This window comes from Gymnoscopelus braueri (assembly GCF_963280865.1).
Source record: "Gymnoscopelus braueri genome assembly, chromosome: 16".
Taxonomy (NCBI): Eukaryota; Metazoa; Chordata; class Actinopteri; order Myctophiformes; family Myctophidae; genus Gymnoscopelus; species Gymnoscopelus braueri.
Window position 1 is genome coordinate 37,693,758 of NC_137616.1, and position 18,393 is coordinate 37,712,150.

Genomic DNA, 18,393 nt, shown 5'->3' on the forward strand with positions numbered 1-18,393 from the left:
GGCTGTGTGGGCATCACATACATCTGGTATGTTTCTATAATATACTGCAGCTGCTTGGCGCAGAGACAAACACAGCGAGCAATTGAGAAGAGATAAACGTAACGAGAGTGAGGCTCGGGGGGGGGGGGGGTGCAACCTTTAATCAGCTTAAGGTGGCCTGCTCTAAATACTGTGAAGTCAGGCCTTTGGGCAGCTGTCTAAATAAGGCTGACTCCGAGAACGGCATTTCCATTTTAAAGCAAACTCATTTCCATCTCATGCACACAAAATGTCAAACGGTGGTTTGAAAAACACTTGCTGGGAGAGAGGGGTTGGTTCCTCCCTTCCTGAATAAAGGGTTAGATTTTCAGGGCATTTTCCTTTTCCCCATAAATCTAAACACCAGTCGTGCATAAGATCTGCATTACTTGCTCAACGAGATGCAGAGAGAAACAAATTAGGCAAGACATTTGTTATCTGGTGTGTGTCTGCGTGTGTGTGCACATGTGTGCATGTATTAGTGGTGTTCAAAAGTGGGAAAATCAACGTTAGTCTCCTGGCAGCTCCTCATCCTTATGGGCCACTTCCACACCAAAAGTGAGATGGAATGGGCAAACGCCAAAATCTACAATCATCTGTTACAGTGAAGTGGTTTCTATTGCCTGCCTTGGTGGTTTGGACTCACTGCTGCTAGTAATTGACAGTGACCTAGTTGACTATGGCATCTATGTATGAAATAAAGTATGAATACAGTATGCATTAGGGGTGGCGGGGAAATGTATTCAGTACAAGATAGCAATTCTTTTTGCCACAATCTGTATTCTGTATCGATTCTTTGATGCTTTGATGTATTATGCATTTATGTTTTTGTATTATGGCTAGTGTTTTTGAAAGACTGCAACTTTTTATGGCAGTCAACAGACATGCAAAATTGATTATATATATATCTTTTTTTTTGCAATGAATCGCAACATATCAAAGGATCTTGATCAAATCAAATTTCCAACCATAGTAATTGATATACAGTATGTCTAACTGTGCAAATCCAGACACAGTGTGCTTTGTAGTATATGGACTACGTGTGCATGTGTGTGCGTATGCACTATGCATGACTGTGTGTATGATACGATGCTCTGTGTGCGATATCATATCATGTATGTGCAGCGTGTGTGTGTGTGTGTGTGTGTGTGTGTGTGTGTGTGTGTGTGTGTGTGTGTGTGTGTGTGTGTGCACTCACTACTGCTGCAGTGTTTGTCGGAAGACTCGCCCTGAGTGCTGCTCCCCGCCTGCTCCTCTGCCGCGGCGGGCTGCTTCCTGGTTGCCACGGCGCCTGGAGCTGCAATCGGCTGAGCCGGCGTCTGGAGATCTGCCGACGCCACAGAGATTCAGTTACCAACAACACTGTGGTGTGTGCCACTATGAGAGCAAAAATGTGTATAAAAAACACCTTATCAAATAGATTGTTAATATGAAACGGTATGTGTAAAACCACACTAAGAGAGGCTGTTTTTGTGTTTGTGTGCATGCATGCACACCCGCGCACGCACACACACACGCACACACCTTTGAGTGCATGTATCAAAACAAGACCAGACAAAGCAGCAGACAGATAAACAGGAATAGGATGCAAATGTAAGTAGACAAACAGAGATGGCCAAGAGAGTGGAGAGACACAGTGGTGGTGGTGCTGGGGCGACAGTAAATGCAAATAAAAAAGAAATATTAATGCAGGAATACAAGGCAAGGCAAGTTTATTTGTATAGCGCATTTCAAGGCTATTATTATTCACCATCTGCCAGAGAGGACCTTGCAGAATGCAAGCGCTTGTTCTGCTAAAGCAGTATGTAATTCTGTGTGTCCTCGTGTCTGAGACTCAATGGCTGAGAGTGTCTGCGTGCTTCAGAGTTGATAGCATGGTGGTACTGCTGTGAGCTCAATCGACAACTCTTGAAGGAGACATTTCAAATCAGACTTCAAATTACACGTATATTTAAGCCTTTAGACTAAAGTATAAGAGCTCCTCTTGTCTGCTTGCAGAGGCAACCATCTATAGATTTGAAGTGTTTTCTTTTTGCTGCTGCTGACGCAACAAGCCCGCATGCAGTGTGGGGACTAACTGAAGGCTTTACAGCAGCGATAGTAGAAGATGAAATGTTTATGGTTGCAATACTGTATCGCTCAACTTGTGCAGGTGAATTCTGTTCTTGCACTGATGTAGGGGCCTGCGCGTTTCACCAACAAGACAAAAGAGGGAAACAAACACAGCAAAATAACCCAAATTTTTGCTGCGTATTTGAAAATCCATTCATTAGAACGCAGGCTTCCAAGGCTCTCATTAGATGAAAAAAGAGCGACCCGGAGGTATGCAAGTTCAAAGCCCAGTAAAAATCCAATCTCTCTCGGATATGTGAGCTAAAAAAGAAGATACCACGGGGAGACTAGGGCCACAACGATAAAGATGGGTAAGGGTTAGAACCCCTGTCTCTGGAACGATGTTTTCCACGGGTGCAATACGATTGAATCCTATATGCTTTGTCTTACACAAATGAGAGATGCACTCCAAATTGAATTAATTTGTAATATCCCACTGGAGCCTATCCCTTTGGGTTTGCAATCATCTCTAAATGCAGTAAAAAAAACACACCCTGTGTGAAGTGGGCAGTGTCTTCCTAGCTAACCACAATACTGAATGGAGTCAACCAATGATGTACAAAAAATAAATAACTATATAACTAATATATAGTATCACTAGCCAATCACAGCATGTGTCTTGCTAGCTAATCACAATACTGAATGGAGTCGATCAATCATGTACAAAAGATAAATACATTTATTGAAACACTCTTTATGATGGATAAAACCATAACTTAAAAAAAACCAATTTATGTTTTTTTTTAAGTTATGGTTGCTTATATAGGGCTATGCACATGTGTCATGTGACACTGGCCAATCACAGTCCTGAATAGATTGTGATTGGCCAATCACAGCGCAGGATAATTGTACAAATTTCCAAACCTCACTTTTAGGGGCGGTTTCACTGCCCAAGATATTTGTACATTTTTCCAAATCTCACTTATAGGGGCGGTTTCACCGCCCAAAAAACAAGGGGAGTGGACTGGCCTGGAACAAGGGCACAACAGTGTCAAATACGTGAAGCAGCGCTCTTATATAGCATCCCTGGTGCCACAGCCCAGACACTGGGTTGAGTCTTCAACAACAACCCTTGTTTTGCTGCTTTTAGTTGTACAGCACGTCTCTGCCCCCCCCCCCCCCTCCGATTCTCAGAGACTCCCTTACGTCTTTTGAGGCGATCACCGGGTGGATCGTTGTGAAGAATAATATTCTATGATTTTACAAAAGGTTAGTAAAAACGCTCGAAATCGCTGGCTAGGGCACCAAGTAATAGAATAAAGGGGAGGCAAGGGGGGATACTGGTGGGAGTGCATAGAAATTTTATTTTTTAACCAAATGCCTTATTAATGCCAGAGTATTTTCATAAACAGTTCTACCAGCCGAGAGCAGCAAATAGACAGCTTGATCACCTCGCTGACTCGCTCGCCCCCCCCCCCCAAAGAGGCCCAAACAGTGCATACGTCATAAACCCGATGTGATTCACAACGGCGATGACTGTCCGTCACCCAGACTAAAGAAAATAGAAGTGGAGCTCTCGGTTCGTTTTTTATACCGTGTGAAAAAACGTGTTTTTCCCTATTCTGGCCGAAAATGACCGGGGGAAAAAAATGAGAATCGTAAACGGAATCTGCGTCATAAAACCGGATCCAGGTGTGGGTGAAGTAAGTGGAACTCGAAACCTATGGTGAAAAATTAACAGAATAGCGCGATCACAGTAAAAAGTAAAAACTCTGGAATTCTCGTGCTGGCAGGGAGGGTATTCAGAAAATACTCGGGATAACTCGGGGCTTGGCACTGAGAGAGTTAATGAGGGTTGAATGTTGTTAATTTCTTTTAACACTTTTTAGCGTTTCTACAACATTTTTTTTTAGATGTACAGTAGGTGGTGGCTCTGATGCAGTCAAATGTTAATGTTTTAGCATGATTTTACAATCATTCATGTGAAATGCAACACTACAAAGAAGTTGCAGGTGAAGACAAACTGTGTATGGATGGTCAAAAGGTAGGTAGTATGTAAGTGAACTCTGTTGTTCATGAACAACATGTGTAAAGGCCAAATCCAGATGATTTTAAAACATACAAATGAGGGTTGTATTCACATACATTCTGAATTAGTTTTATTTCTAGATTGAAAATGTTATCTTTCCTACCTCATCATTAACCATAATTCAGGTCCGTTTACAAACTAATTTCTTTCCCCTGCGTAAGACAAGCCAAATGATTACTTATTGTATTTTTCAATCAAGGCTGGAGTGGGATTAATTTATGTTCCTTCAATTTACCAACATTACCAGCATAAACAAACCAACAGCATTACTGTAGCTACAGCCCCAAAAAGCAGCAAATAATGTATCATTCTGTTGTTATATCACACTGATATAACACAACAGACTGAGCTCTTGTCATATCTAGAGCTCAGTCAATCACCTAGAGTTGGTGGTGGGGCCACCCATTTATTTGTCAGCATCACTAATTGAGCCTTTAATGAATAATATCGAGTGAAATAATGTATGAACTCTGTGTCAGTATGTACAGTGAGTCTTAACCAGTTCCCAAGTTGTGTCGGCAACCACTGTGGCCAAAAGAAATCCCTGTACATTTACCGTGGCAAAGTCATTATGATTCATAACATTCACTGTGATAGACTAGGGCAGTGCAGGCCTCTGGAAACACTGCAGTGCATTAATAACGTACACATTATATGCTTGTGTGGGAGTGCATTTTACCTTGCCTCTTATGTATGGTAAACACACGTACACTCAAACACACATTGACTTGGCCAAGCAGCCCGTTCCCCAGGGAGACCGTAATGACGAGGCCCTTACTATACATGTATGCATGCTTCCACATAATGACTCTACTTACCACATGGGCCTACATGTTTCATAAGGAGACCCATTAAGTGTAAATGCCGTGTCACAGTATTTGACCAAGGGAGGAGGCGTGTTCATTTATCTGTCGTCTCATATTGCCACACGGGTGTTTGCAAATAATTATACGCGTTTGACTGCACACATAACGCCCGGCACTTGAAGGAAGAGTCCGCTGATGCAACACGGTGCAGCGGCTTGGCTGTGTGCAAGCCGCTGCACCGCGTTGCATCAGCGGAGCGAGTGCAAGGATGTCCCACATCCCCATCTACTCCGAAGGTCCACCTCATGCTGCTCGGGGCGGTTTGCTGAGCCTACAACTGCAGAGCAACATCCAGACAACAAGAACAGAAGGGACTGTCTGGGAGGATGGTGCCTTAGGCACCATTTACTTCCACGGCTTAGAAAAAAAATCAACTGTCCGCCTCATTAAGTCCTGTTGGGTGCCACGGCAAAAGTTTGTTTTCCTTCATAAATGAAAAGTTTCTGTTTTCGTCATCCATCCTCGGCTTCTTCAAACACATTATGTAAAAGGAAGGGGAAAAAAGGGATTCTGTGGGTTTGATGTGATCTATGAAAGGCTTTCTGAGACTGAGAGGAGAAAGCTGAAAATGATTGACGTTAAACTCACTACAGGGACACGCCATGTTCTCCTCAAAAGCTGTTTATAATTTAAAATAAACAAATGATTCTGTCAATGCAGTATTACTAGTCTCACATGGTCAGACTTGTCTTCACACTTGGGTTTTCCTTTTTATTTTAGCTCTGTAACAATGCCAAGCAAAAAGGCTGGCATAAGCTACTGTCAGAGAGGAGCAAGGAAGGGGAAAAATGAACAGTGCATACAGTCATCCAGCCAATCAAGCCTAGCGGCACTCACATTGAGCTGGTTCATCAGCCTTTTGGGGTTTTGTGTGCGTGATACTGCAGCTAGCCTTTAAATTTTACTATTGCACATACCCAGAGAAAGATTTGTGCACGTTCTCAAAACTCATGAAGAGTAGCCTGTGGGTACAATTGTATAGGTAAATAATTGGTGTATTAATTAATTTAGTATACTCTCCATTACCTTTACATGACCTAACAACAGAGTATCAAATATTTCCATGACATTTCCTCACTACAACGATGATAATGTTTGTTACACTAGACTATCCTGTTCCACTCAGCCCTATTTCCTCATGTGTTCAATTCCACCAGCTTTTGTTATGTATTCTTATGCCAGTTTTTTCCCTATCACTGCCTTGGGGAGCAGGCAGTCAATTTTATTTCATATAGTGCCAAATAACTACAGAAGTTATCTAAAGGCACTTTTCATATATAGCAGCAACACGTTTCTCTCCTCTGCTCTTGGTTTCACAAAGGTCGGGGTTCAGCTCCCGAGTCCCTTCCCAGCCCCTCTTCACACACACACACACACACACACACACACACACACACACAGTAGACATCCCAAATGCCATGCTTTTTTATAATTCTGGGGTGAAAAATATGTATCCTTCCTGGTGATACTGACATATAGTAAATATAGAAACCAAAATATGATAAGTGGAACATTATCCACTTAAATGTACATTCTTACAAGTTTACTAACTTGTAAGCAGCACCTGCCCCTGCAACCATGTCCATCATACCATCCAGACCCCCCCCCCCAGCAGTAAACCAAGGGGAAACACTACATATTCTATTTAACCCATATTTGTTCCATTTTGTTTTTATGTGTTCTATTCAACCTGTAGTGTCATGTGCATTCCTTACCCCTCTTCCTGCGCGCCTCTTTGATCTCCTCACACATGCGGTCAAACTCGGGGTCGAGTTCGGAGGCGAACATAGCGTGGGCCGTGTCCTTCAGACTGCACGCCCGGTGTCTGATCACCTTGTCTGGAATCAAAGGACACAGAGAGAGAGAGAGAGACTGAACCATGTGGAAGAAATATGTGGCCTTCAGTGGTATGTGTACAAGAGCACAAGAACATGTGTACTATGCTATATATACTGGAATGATGTTACTGTCTACACTGCATCGCATTCTTTTTTTTATTAACCCATTAAGACCTGGAACTTTTTTTTGATTTGTGCTAAAAAGCATTATTTTACACTTTGGCTAATCAAAAATAGCAGATATACAAGCTCATAGCGCGGCACAGTGTGCCGTGCTACGAGCTTGTAGATCTGCTATTTTTGAAAAATCGGAAAATGTGTGCAAATCTTTGATTATATATTTCTTAAGCGAATATTTGTAACTCAAATCTTTGCTTCTGGGGGTCCCTGGAACAACATATTTTGAGATGGGGGTCCGCCAGATACATTTCATTTTGGGGGGTCCTTGACATGAAAAAGTTTGAGAACCACTGACATAGCAACATGACTTTTTTTCAAAATACTGTTAGGACATTTTGTAGAATTTGAACCTCAGGCCTTAATGTGTTAAATGTATTTGTATTCAATCAGAGTACAGGGGATTGGAGAGAGAGAAAGCCATGTGACACAGGTCCCGAGCCGGGGTTTGAACACACAACCCACAACGCATCGCGACTGCGGTGTCTCTAAGTCACTCTTCTCTTCATCAGATATTGCTTTGTCCTGTTTCTTAACCCATTGAGACCTGAAGCCGATTCTACACGTCTCCTAAATCTCAACAGTTTTCTGAAAAACGTATGTTTCTATATTAGTGGTGCTCAATCTTTTTCATGTCAAGGACCCCCAAAATTATGTTTTTGGCCGCGGACCCCCATCAAAATATTTTGTTCCAGGGACCCCCAGAAGCAAATATTTGAGTTAAAAATGTTCGCTTTAAAAATATACATATTCAGAAGATTTGCACACATTTTCACGATTTTTCAAAAATAGCAGATCTACAAGCTCGTAGCGCGGCACTCGGTGCCGCGCTATGAGCTTGTATATCTGCTATTTTTGAATAGCCCAAAGTGTAAAATATTGCTTTTTAGCTAAAATAAAAAAATGACACAGTTCCAGGTCTTAATGGGTTAAGAGTCTAAGAAACAGGACAAAGCAATATCTGATGAAGAGAAGAGTACTGCAGTGAGCACACAGCCAATTTAGCAATACTTATTGTTACAAACAACACTGACTGACATTTCAACGCGGAGTGCATCTTCCTCAGAGTCAGCTGGGGTGCCTGGCGGCTCAGCCAATTAGTGCACGGACCATATGCTCCTTGTGAGCGTGAGGACCCGAGTTAGAATCCAACTGTCTTATCTCTTCTCTCTCCTCTCTCTCTGCCCTTGGGATCCTGTCTATCTGCACTGACCTCACCTAACTGAAATGAAGAAGAAGGGACAAGGCTGACAGAAGTGTTTACAGCTTAAGTTGACTGCCAGAGTTTTTTCAAAAAGTCTGTAGCCTCTGCCAGGGTTTTGACCGATTTTGGTACCTTTTCGCATAGCCACAGAATATTTTTCTCCAGTATGATTGATCCCAGATAATTTCTAATCACAGATGAGATTCAGGTGTGGTTTCACAAATGTCAACGAGGTCAATTTGACCTTGTTGTCATGTGTTGTTTGATGTTTGAAAATAGCTCAAAACCAGTAGTTTCAAACCAAAAAACATTGTGAATTGTTTGTCCGTTTCAATTTTAACATTGAAGTGGATGGAGCAGCAAATCTTTGGGAATTGTTATCTCCTTATTCGTTTGGAATATCGAAAAGGTGTCAATCTTAAATAATTAGAGAATCTTTTTAGAAATAATTTTTTTTTGAAAAAAGTTTTTTTTTTTTTTTTTTCTCAAAGACGTTTTTAAACGTCTTTGGCAGGCAATAGCTGAAGGCCCAAAGACGTTTATAAACGTCTTTGGCAGTTAAGCAGTTAACCACTTTCAACCTGGCATCCTTATTTCGAGTATGCCATTATAGGCGAAGATTTGCCGATCTAAAAGTTCACAGCGCGTCTCAATGAGACGCGTTGTCACCTTCTAGATTTTCACCACAACAATGTCCTACAACGAAGTATAAAATAGGTGATATTAAGTGGTTAAATACTTTCTACCTATTGCTTTTGTGGTTATGTTGTTCGGCTTACTGTTTGATGCCCTGGTAGCTTCACCATTCATCATTTTCTAGTGATCATTTCAATACATTTTTCTTTATGACCTGAAGAACCACACAGTAACTTGTAGCACAACGGTCTACGTTTTCCCACATTCAAATCCTAAACACCCTCCTAACATTTCCAATGTGAGAACAGTAGGATCTGTTTCAGCCCCTAGCTTGCGCCGCATTAACACACAGGTTCACACGCAGTTCACATTCACTTTGTTCGATTCGCAGAACCGAGGCCACTGGCGATGGGTTACTCAAAGCGCCGTCACGGTTGTGGGAGAGGAAAAAAAGGGAGGCTTTAGGAAACAAACAACCTCACCTCGTTCCACTGTTAAGTGTGAGAAAGGGGATTAATGCGTTTTCTCACTGTTTGGATGAAAAGGATAGCGCTGTCTTTGGGGGTAAATGTTACGAGGAAGAACACAAGAAAGTCTCATGATATCATCCCTTCACCCCTTCTCAAGACACAGCATGGACTCCACCAAACACACACACACACACACACACACACACACACACACACACGGTAGACTTACAACCTCACACCTCTATCCTCACTTTCTACCACAGCATCATTAAATCTCTCTTCCTCCTGGGAACATGCATCCGCACAAGGAAAATAAAACAGCTGAAGAGGTCTGCTGAAAATACAGACACAGTAAACAGGCCATCTCTCATTATAGCAGGCAGAGAAGAGAGGTTCAGCCAGAAAGGGGGCACAGGGGTCACAATCTGCCCGCTTCCAGCCGCCTAATTGGAGCACAGACGCCTAATTGCGATTGGAGCCATGTTTTTTTGTGTGTACCGACGTGTGTGTATTTGTGTGTGTGTGTGTGTGTGTGTGAGCTCTCATACAAGCCGGTGCATTTTAGCTGCGTGAGCGTCTGTCAGTGTGAAGAGGTGACAGGGGTCAAACGCGCCAAACGCTCGTCAGCAGCCTTATGAACCCTGCCTAACCCCTGCGCTTACATGCACAACAAAGAAGGACAACCTGACACACAGCAATGTTAGCTGCTTGTTCCCCCATAGTTAGAGGGTTGTCGCCCGACATTTTACTCAAGCGATAGGGAGGTATTTGTTTGGAACAGTAGGGTAACCGCATGTAACAGAGAAAAGGCACTTTTTAACATAATAATATAGTGATTATTGGGGGGGGGGGGGGAACATAAATCTTCCATGAAGGAAGGAATGAAAGGGATTGCAACAAAGACAGGGGGAAAATAGCCCATTGAGGAATAATGAGGTTATTTCACAGCACTTTGTCAGCTGGTGCAGAACTTCCCCAGCAGTGTAATTGTGCTGGAACATGGGTGAAATTCCCCGGGCCAGTTATCGGAAGAGCAGGCGAGGGGCTTTGTTAGCCTCCTTTATTAAACCTCCTAATTGCATTTTTCCCCTTTAGTGCATCATTTGCGGACCCTGCATTCAAATAAATGACCCCTGCCTCCGCCTGCAAAGCCACAGATATGATTTATTCATCGGAGCAGAGGAAGAATAGCTTCTCTATACCACCAGCCAAGCAGTATCCTGGGGAGGGAGGTGAAGGGGGTTAAAGATGCACAGCAAGGAATAAAACAGAGGTTTCAGATGAATGGTCGGAAGCGCAAACTATCCGGGCTTTTCCATGTCAACGCTGCGGCGTCGCTACTTAGTAATTGGAAATGTATGTTTAGCCCTCAGCTACTGCTTCAAATGTTGAGCCCGTTTGGTCCCAGTTACGTGTTACTTTTTCACCAGCGTTGAATCATTCATGAACACTGAACGTGTACATGCACGCATGTACCCGGTCCCACGGTCTCTTGATTGTCATGCAAACAAGAACACGGGCTCTGTGTAAATAATGCATGTTGTTCTAATTGGTTTATAAGCCTCTCTCATAATTCAAAATCATTTCTGCGTTTGTGTGACTGTCTATGTATATATATGTGTGTGTGTGTGTGTGTGTGTGTGTGTGTGTGTGTGTGTGTGTGTGTGTGTGTGTGTGTGTGTGTGTGTGTGTGTGTGTGTGTGTGTGTGTGTGTGTGTGTGTTTGTGCACGCTTGCTTTAGTGTGCACAGGTGCGGCGGCATTCATTATCAGCCCCAAATTTGACTACGGAAGAGGTGATGAAGAGAAGCGGATGAGGTAAGAATCGGTAGAAAATTGCGAGACAAGAGAGGGAATTACATTTTCATGCATACGCAGCCGTTCAGAGCTACAGAACATGAATTAGGCAGGGGAGATGCTGCTTTCAGTGGAACTGTCGCTCGCTTTACTCCATTTGAATTTCAGAAGAAAGGAACCAATTTGAAGTTTTGTAATTCCACTGCCCAGGAGCGATTTTCTTAAGTCATCCATCGTGTGTTACTTGCCTAGGTGTTAAATCTAATACATTTTTTAAGTATATCAATAACAGTGTAATGGAAGGCTACAATAACTGTGTGTGTGTGTGTGTGTCTGTCTGTACAGTATGTGTGCGTGTTCCTGACACAGACAACATTTTGGGGGAAAGTTTGGACATCAAACCCTGTTGATTGGAGAATTGGAGAATCTTACTGGGGACATTATTGGTGTCCCCGCTTTAATTTCCACACTATGGAAACAGGAGACAGGCTCCTTGACCTATCCCGCAACAAGGCTACATTCTTAATTCATTTTATTTTACTGCAGCTTCATAGGGATAGGCATGTATTTGTTAAGTCCACACCAATGCAACTCCTTGCAACATGCAACTACTGTGTGTGTGTGTGTGTGTGTGTGTGTGTGTGTGTGTGTGTGTGTGTGTGTGTGTGTGTACACACACATGTGTTGTAACATCTTCATACCTCCAGGGTCTTTATCTGGGTTGTACTCTAGAGCGTTGCTGCTGATGAGGTCTACGTCCAGCAGGAATTCTTTAGCTGTCAGGTACTGGTGGGTATCGATCTTGGTCATGACTGTGGACAGGTCCATGGGCTGTCTGATCACCTCCAGATAGTCTGACACCTGACACACACAAGCACACACGGGGAAGAATATAAATGAACTAGAAGATGTTCACATTCTGCACAGCGGGCTCAACGGCACACAGCACAATATCGATAACTGTCAAGTTGATGAATTCACTTTTATAAAAAAAAAAAAAGGCCCAGAAACTGGTTTCGAGTTGGGAACCAAAGTGGGTCGTGGGCATATCACTGGTGCCCCCCCCCCCCCCCCCACATGACAGAACGGTTAATTCCATTTAATGAGCTGGGGACCCAGGGTGAGAGAATACATTTCTCATCAGCATCCTGGGGCTGAGCAAGTCTTCAAACCCATCTGACCCAGAACATATTTGACTGCCAAAGCGTAGCGTGTTGCATGCGTTTGCATGTGTTTATGCATTTTCCTTCCAACTGGATTAGAATCTGCTTATGAAATGTGTGTGCTTAACTTTAGGCACTTATTCCCCAACACAGAATGTGCATATGTACAGTACGTGCACTGCTACAGTACTGTACGTCCATATCCATAATTTATGTAGATTTGACCATAACATTGTGAAGGATTAAGGGTTTATATTGCTATACACGCCAACATAGAGATGCAAGCAGATGTGTTGCAGTGCCGCGTGGCCGAAAAGCCGTGCCAGGGAAGACATGATGATAACCTGGTGACGTATTCTCTAAATTCAATTCTGTTTCTCAGACATGTCAAAGCTCTCCCATTTGTGTAACTGTAGACAAAATGAGAGCAAATGTATTAAATAGTAGGATTATACCTGGATTACGGGACAGCCTTATGGGACAGCACAAACAAGCTCTCACACACTCATCGTATATATTAAACATACATATCGTCGCTGTCGGGCAGAAATAATCTATCTCCATTTTTCAACTTTTTTTTTTACCAGGTTTTTTACCAGCAAAACCTGGTCTACATCTACACTCGCTAGTCCTGACTTTTGCGTCACTTTTTCCTCATTGGCTGGTCCTTTAGCCAATGAGGGCTCAATCTCCTCTCAGAATATGGGATCTAAAGACGACCCGCAATACTGTGTTCGGCCACTGTATGTATCTCTATGAACTGTGGCGCTGTTCCTCATTTGGCCTTTCAACGTTGCCATGTTTAGTGAGAGAAATAAGCAACCAGGAAAACAAGCCCAAAAGAAGCAACTATAGGCCACATGAGCACGTTCAACCGCCGCAACCTGATATAATATGACTGTCATATCTTGTTTATGCATGAATCAATGCACGTATGTATGCACACTGATTGATTTGCTAACCCCCCTCCGCCGTTTACCTCGTCGATGTCGACGGGCTTGCTGAAGATGCTGAAGCGTTTGTCGACGGCCAGACGTTTGGTCACGTCCCTGAGAAAGAGCCGCAGCTCACGCAGTGTGTTCTCCTCCTGCTCGGCCAGGCGGCTATGCTCCTCCGCAGACAACACCCTGGGACCTGGAGCCTCCGCCAACGGCAGCACCTCCTCTCTCCTCTCTGCGGAGGAAGAAAACGGTTAAAGTTAGGGATGCAAATTATCGATTCATTCATTACTTGATAGTTGATAGCCTTATCGATCGATTAATTGATTAGCAGCGTTTTTTAGGACGAAAAATAAAATTATTGTCCGAAACCAAAAATGAGTGCAGAAACATAATTCGCTTGATGTACTGTATATAACATTAACGAGCGTCAACGAGCATCCACTGGACACAGACACACACACCTCCCCTTTGCAGGGACTCTATGGAGTCTCTCATTTATCTCCAAAAGCCCTTGAATATAATGGAATATGATTAAGGATTAATCCTACCATTAACTTTAACTAGTCCAAGAAAAGGAAAAGGAAAAAAAAAAGCCAAAGGAAACAATTAATCGATTATAGATTTAATTGTTAACATCCCTAGTTAAGATGCATGGATGAAGCAAAACCCTGAACTAAAGGAGGTGCAACTCTTCACATGTCCGTGCCACAGCCAAACAACACACAGGGTCCTCATCTTATCATGCTAACCACCATGACATCCAACTCAACATGTTTTCATTTTTCTTAAACAAAGTGACATACATCAACCAAAGAAAACACTTGCCGTAATCAAGAAGAAGAAATCAAACCAATTACACATAAAAACACAATATCAATGCAATGGAAAATAAAAAATAAAGACCAAATGAAAACAACCATAAAGAAAAACAATAACCCCGTCCCCAGGCTTCCACCCTTTCTTAAACTCTAACCCTTCAAACCCTAAATGTTGTTCTTCAGTCATTGCAAAATCCAACAAGACAAGCTTCTTATCTGAAACTAAATTCTATATCTGTAACACTAACCACAGTTCGTAAAAGATTAAATCCAAGGCCTTTCTTCAATCCACAACCGTAACATAGGCCTGTGATAACCACGTGTCCGACTAAAATTAAGCAATTAAAAATGTAAATCCAGAATTTGAAAACATCCTATAGGAGGGGGGGGATTAAAACAAAAACAAATTATTCTGACAATACCAGAAATGTCAAAGAGAAATAGAACAGAATATTATCATCTCTTATTACTCATCTTATTAAACCAGTATCTCTATGGTTCTCTATTGACATCCATTTACTGTCTGTGTATGATGAGCTTGTATGCTTATGCTTAATGTGCTTGTGTGTATGTATTTGTTTGAGTGCGTGCAATTGCGTGTGAACATGTGCACATGTCTATACTGTACATGAGATTGAGTGTACCTTTAGGGTCACACTGACAAAGTGTCAATTTATCTGATTCATTACCTTGTCTCTCTATCGCACGAAGGACCTCTCCATTGTACGAGTGTCTTTGCGTGAAAACAGTCAATTCTCTCCCAGCCTGAAGCGGGACTCTGCAAATACACAGGCTTCCTCTGGATCAGTAAAATCCTGCTTGATTCCATTGAGCATCACTCAAAGCTTGGCTGGATAGAAGTCAAAACTTGACCCCGGGTTTGTCTCAAAGCAGATTACTGATTGGAGTAAAAGCTGCACAGCGTTTGACCACTGCATATGGAAGGTCTCTGAAAAATGTGTTCTGCTGTCCTTGAAATGTTAGATTCCTGTTGGTTGCCACCTCATGAAGCATTTCCTCAACAGCATGACCATGAGGTATCTTCAGAATCAAATGTCCCGGTGGCTTATTATCCCCCGGGTGTCTCCTGATAGCTCAACAGGCTTCGTCTTTCATTGGATAATAATCCAGTTTTAGTACTGTACTTCCTTCAGCAACTTTGCGACAAAGTCCCAAGCCCACGTTGACATTTTCACCCCAGTGATTCTCAGATTCTGTCTCAAGCTGTTCCACTTGGACAGAAAGAGCTGACACCAAAGCTTCCAATTCCGCAAAAGTAGTAGGTAAAAAGTAGTTGTAGGTTTTTGTCACCGACTGCTCCAGGCCAGTTTTCTTTTTGCTTTGAGCTTAGACATTGCAGAGTAATTTTACGCTTTCAGCATTGCTATTTCTTTATTAAATGTCTCAGTCACGACAGCAATTTCCTTGTCAGTCCTATTAAAAATCTCTTAGTCTTAAAGAGAAAGAGCTCAGAATTCACTGAACGTAGCTCTGACTTCAGCAATGCTGGGTTTACGGGGTTGCTCATACCCCAGAGTCTTCCACCCATATCGACGTCTAGGCCCCTGGGGGAACATTAACTGCAGCTTGGACATCGACGGCGGTCAAAGCTTCCTGGTTGACTGTACTCTGGAGGTACTTCTCAGGGTCTGTCAGTCCGGTTGCGCCCGAGGCTTCTGGGCCTTCTGCATCGCTTGTAATTGCTATTTTTGGTCAAATTTGTGAACTCGTATGTACTGACGTAAGAGGCATCCCAAACACAAGTTCCATTAAGCGCATTATACAAAGATAAGCTGATTGTGTTTTAAATGTAGGTTTGATTAAAAAAAATATATATATACTGTATATATATAAAAATACGGTATTATTATAAATATTATATATTTGTCTGCCTTTCTGCTTTATTTTGAGAGTGAACTGAAAGACAAGGCAGACGTATTGGGATGACATGCAGTAAAGTGCCTCAGGTTGTATTCGAACTGGGGTCAGTTGCAGGAAGGACTATAGCCTTATGTATATGTTATGCGCTCTTACTTGGTGAGCCAAGAGCGCACTTCAGATATTTTTGAAATACACCAAGGGATAGCCTCTGGCCAATGACAGAGGGATAAAGCAAGCCAAGCAGATATCTTCTCCTTCACTCTCCCTCAGCTCCGGTCCTCGCCGCAGGCAGCTGCCAGCATCGTTAGCCAGTCTCTACGGCATCATCAGCGGCTGAGCTAAGGTGCGCTAGCTAGCTAATCAAGAGCCTTCCAAAACCTGACTCTAATTACGGGTAATAGCATTCAGCTCCTCTCCTTCTCTTCCGGCTGTTCCTCTACCCGCTTCCGACCCCCGGTGTCTCTGCTGGAAGCCCTGGAAGCTACGGTCTCACTCACGGCCGGAACCCCCGCTGATGAGCACGGAGGAGCGCCTGCGAGGGACCCCCTGCCAGGCATCAATGAAGGAAGCGGGGGATAGACGATGGGCACCATTTCCATTTGAAAGCTGGCCTCCATTTGAGGTCTGGGCGGAGAGTTCTGACTGAGCTGAAACGGACAGCCGGGGAGGCTCTGAGGACTGGACTCGTCCCTGCTGGGGGAGGTGGGGGCCTTTTTTCTGATGAGGGCAACGGGTCAAGAGCTCCAGGAGGCCGCAGGACTCACGCTGGGCCGACTCTACACTCCCCTACCCAGGACTTTAAAGACTAGAAATGGACCTGAGAGGATGTTAAACCCACAGTGAATAAAAGTAACTTGTGCTCTAACGCCACAGTTGAACTGAGAAGCAGTGGAGTTTTGTGGCTCAGGGGTAGGGGGGGGGGTGTGTGTGTGTGTGTGTGTGTGTGTGTGTGTGTGTGTGTGTGTGTGTGTGTGTGTGTGTGTGTGTGTGTGTGTGCGTGCATGTGTGTCTGTGTGCACTTGTGAAAGAGTGTGCGTTTGTCCACATTAAATGGAATAAAGATTGAAATTTCCTCTCTTTCCACTCCAACATGCCTCAGGGATTGTGTCAGAGTGTGTAGGCTGTAAAGCCTGGCTAATGCAGAACAGAAAATCAAATGGGATAAAAAGAAACCTACTTAAGGTGGTGGTACTGAAAAACACTCCCTTTCCTCTAGGAGTGAAAATCTAGATACAGACACAGGAGGGGTCCTTGTCATCTGTTAACATCTGCACTTCTAGAAGGTAAAAATGTCCCTAACTCCAGATGAGAGCAGAGGATGAAGGTGAAGATCAACATACAGACAACACTGCCCTCTAGGACAGGATTCAAGGTGGTTGTCTGTACATGGATGTCTCTGAGTCACTGATTGTGTGATGGAGTGTCATCCCAAATCCGTTGTGCACCGAAAATAGCAGATCTACAAGCTCACAACACGTCGCACCCGGGGCGCGTTGTGAGCTTGTAGATCGGCTATTTTAAATCGGGCTTCACCGACACGGGCTTCACTGACACAGCCTTTTCTTCCCCCTGACCTTTTTTTGTCCATTCTCCATGTCCCCTTTTTTATATTCCGTTCTTTGCGTTATTGTATATTTGCGAACGCGGAAGGAGGCGCGGCGAAGCCGCGCCTCCGACCAAGTGGAGCTTACTATGTAACTCTGCTTGGGTTGTGTCTCTGTCTGTCTGTATCTCTGTGTGCACTGCCTGTGTGCAGCTCCTCTGAGATAAGTAAATGTCCAATTTAGACGTACCATACATCAAATGAAAGGTCTTTGAAAACTGAACACACCTGTCAAGGTTGCGTTTAAGCCCGCCCCTTCCCCCGGAAGCCACGCCCCGGAGAAGGCTCCTAAAAACTCCCCATTGAAACCCCATGTTAAATGAAAAGTGCCCGAATCGCTCCGAAACTTTTTCTACCCCCCCTAAGTGGGGGTCTACGAACAAATACTTCGGGCTCGGATTTTGGCTCCGCCCCCCGGAAGTGGGTGAAACAGGCACTTCAAACACTTTGTTGAATTGTTCAAAAACATTAAAAGTTTTTTTTTTGGGAATTTGTATTTTTCTAAGATGCTCCTTTTAACGCAGATTTTTTTTTGATTATTATTATTTTTTTTTATTGGTTACTTTTTTTTAAAATATTTTATTTCATTATTTTTTTTAATTTTTTGGCGTTCGCTTACCGCGTTCGCGCGTCTTACTTGTGGTCATATTTTATTAAATATGACCTTCTGTAGTTGTCGGTTTATTTTATCATTATCAACTCTGGTTGTTTTTAAATGTGCTTTATAAATAAAATGAAGTTGACTTGTCTGTCTTTGTGTGTGTGTCTTTGTGTGTGTGTGTGTGTGTGTGTGTGTGTGTGTGTGTGTGTGTGCGTGTGTGTGTGTGTGTGTGTGTGTGTG

General features: G+C 43.2%; 1 protein-coding gene across 1 annotated transcript in view; it reads right to left on the reverse strand.

The window, feature by feature from the left end:
• Positions 1-18,393, reverse strand: part of atad2b (ATPase family AAA domain containing 2B) — a 132,136-nt gene that overhangs the window by 65,124 nt on the left and 48,619 nt on the right. The window contains exons 21-24 of the mRNA XM_080453753.1: positions 13,289-13,482; positions 11,848-12,007; positions 6,741-6,863; positions 1,217-1,345 (exon numbers count right to left, since the gene is read on the reverse strand). Of these exons, the coding sequence (XP_080309879.1) occupies positions 1,217-1,345; positions 6,741-6,863; positions 11,848-12,007; positions 13,289-13,482 (606 nt within the window). The remainder of the gene's footprint in view (positions 1-1,216; positions 1,346-6,740; positions 6,864-11,847; positions 12,008-13,288; positions 13,483-18,393) is intronic.